The 2,023-nt window shown below is 42.0% G+C and overlaps 1 protein-coding gene across 1 annotated transcript in view; it reads left to right on the top strand.

Moving 5' to 3' along the window:
• The window catches only part of ZMPSTE24 (zinc metallopeptidase STE24), a 22,967-nt gene that overhangs the window by 15,788 nt on the left and 5,156 nt on the right, over window positions 1-2,023 (top strand). The window contains exon 8 of the mRNA XM_019547720.1: window positions 1,251-1,355. Within this exon, the coding sequence (XP_019403265.1) occupies window positions 1,251-1,355 (105 nt within the window). The remainder of the gene's footprint in view (window positions 1-1,250; window positions 1,356-2,023) is intronic.

Here is a 2,023-nt window from a genome sequence, read left to right as displayed (position 1 = left end):
ATGTCTATGAAATCTATGAAATTAAACCCATTTGAAATAAAATGGTGGGTTTCACTTAACCCTGGATTTACCTATTATAAAGGTTTTCGGGAATTCACTCAGACTTGGACTTAGCATCTTGCAAATGATGTTTTTCAATTAAGCTTGCCTCTTCTGCAAAAACAGCATAAAGGAGAAAGCTGGGTCAGCGAAACAGACCTTTCGCTTATCTGAAAAATAGCTCTCCCTTGGTCTCTCCCCTTTCCATGGAGCTCCCAGGGCGAGGTGGCCCATTGCTCATTACCCTGCTTCCTTTGAGGAAACAGCCCCTGGCTTCCACTTTGTTTTTTCTTTGCCTCAGGACCAAAATTTTGATCTTATTGGACCATGTCTGAGCTGGAAAGCTAATGGTGAAAGTGTTTAACAACACAGATATTTCCCAAATTTTCTTTTCACCAACAGAAGGAAAGGACTAAAAATCTCTCAAAGTAGGAAAATCAGTTTATTGATTAGTACTTTCAGAGATAAGCAAATTGATTTTCCCATTAGGGAATTTAGAAGAATTCTGCCTATGATTGGTTTACACATGCTCGTGCACACGCAAATCACTATCTAGACCAGGGGTCGGTAACTTTTTATGAATGCGGATCACTGCTTAGAACCCATCCGATGCTGTCTGTGGGCTCTACCTCTGCTGCCACACCAGGTGCGTTTAGTGGATGCCTTCCTAATGGAGCTTCTTGGCTTATGTGCTACACCAACACCAAGTGGAATCAGCACAGCTGTGGTGGGAATCAACAGATTTGGTGTTGAGGATGTCAGTAAAGAGCCCTCAGCACAGAGCAAAGGGAGCTGGGACAGTAGCAGGTAGCTTGGGAATGCAGAACATGGCCCCTCTAAATTGAACTTCTGGGGCTTGTTCATTTTTTCTCTAAGTGTCACCAATTCTCTATCTTCTACCTGCCTCCCACCACAGGCTGGATCCAGGTTCTGCATGGGTTGAATCTGGGTCCAGTTGCTGTGGTTTGCCAACGCCTCATCTATATAACATTGTTCTAAAGCTTCTAAGTACAACAGAGTTATGCATTGTAGATGGCCGTATGAATCTATATAAAAAAAGAGATAAAATCAGACTATTAACTTTTTTGTTTTCCTCTGTCGCTAGGAGGAAAATAACTTCACTTTGGGATGGGAAAAGCAAATTAACAGTTAAGATACTCTAGATAATGGTGATACTAAGATTTTTTTCTCCCTTTTTTTGCTGTATGCAGAATAAGAAGCAAGGTTGTAAAAATGAAGAGGTTTTGGCTGTGCTTGGCCATGAACTGGGTCACTGGAAGCTAGGTCACACCATAAAAAATATCGTCATCAGCCAGGTAAATACTCGAGGAGTGTCTTTGAGTATCATCTTAATTATTGTATTTTGTAATGCAGAATTGTCTTACTACTTCTTGCGTGTCAGACTTATTCATTATGCTTGTTAATCATGCTGTCAACTGCAAAATGGCCATCTCTCAGGCAGAAGCCTTGGGAGTGCTGTGGGCCATTCAGCTCTGTCGGTTTTTTGTCTGGTTTGGGAGGGGGTATTGCAGCTCCTTGACCACCTTGGTTCTCCATTCCTTCTCTACTCCCTGAATTTTGGGGCAAAGATTTTGGCTCTGAAATTACCTCAGCCGTTTTCTTGAGTTGCTCTAGTTTGCATCCACACCAGCCTGGCTGACTTGAAAACAACCAGCTGCTTTAAGTCATTTCTAACATATTCTGCCACTTCAGAATAATTAGGCCAACTTCTGTCTAGGCTGTCATCTAGTAGATGACCTTATTTGTGAAGACTGAAGTAGAAAAAAAAGGCAAATACTTCAGCTTTCTCTGCATCATTATTGGACTGCATGCTGCATTCAGTTAGGGACTTACACTGTCTCTGGTCTTCCTCTTACTTGTGACTTGTATGCTTTCTTGTTTTGTTCTGTTTATAGTTTCATGGTTTCATAGTTTCTAGGGTCGGAAGGGACCTGAGCAGATCATCTAGTCCGACCCCCTGCCA

This window comes from Crocodylus porosus, unplaced genomic scaffold (genome assembly GCF_001723895.1).
Source record: "Crocodylus porosus isolate Cpor-Errol unplaced genomic scaffold, CroPor_comp1, whole genome shotgun sequence".
Taxonomy (NCBI): Eukaryota; Metazoa; Chordata; order Crocodylia; family Crocodylidae; genus Crocodylus; species Crocodylus porosus.
This window is presented reverse-complemented; position numbering and strand designations above follow the sequence as displayed.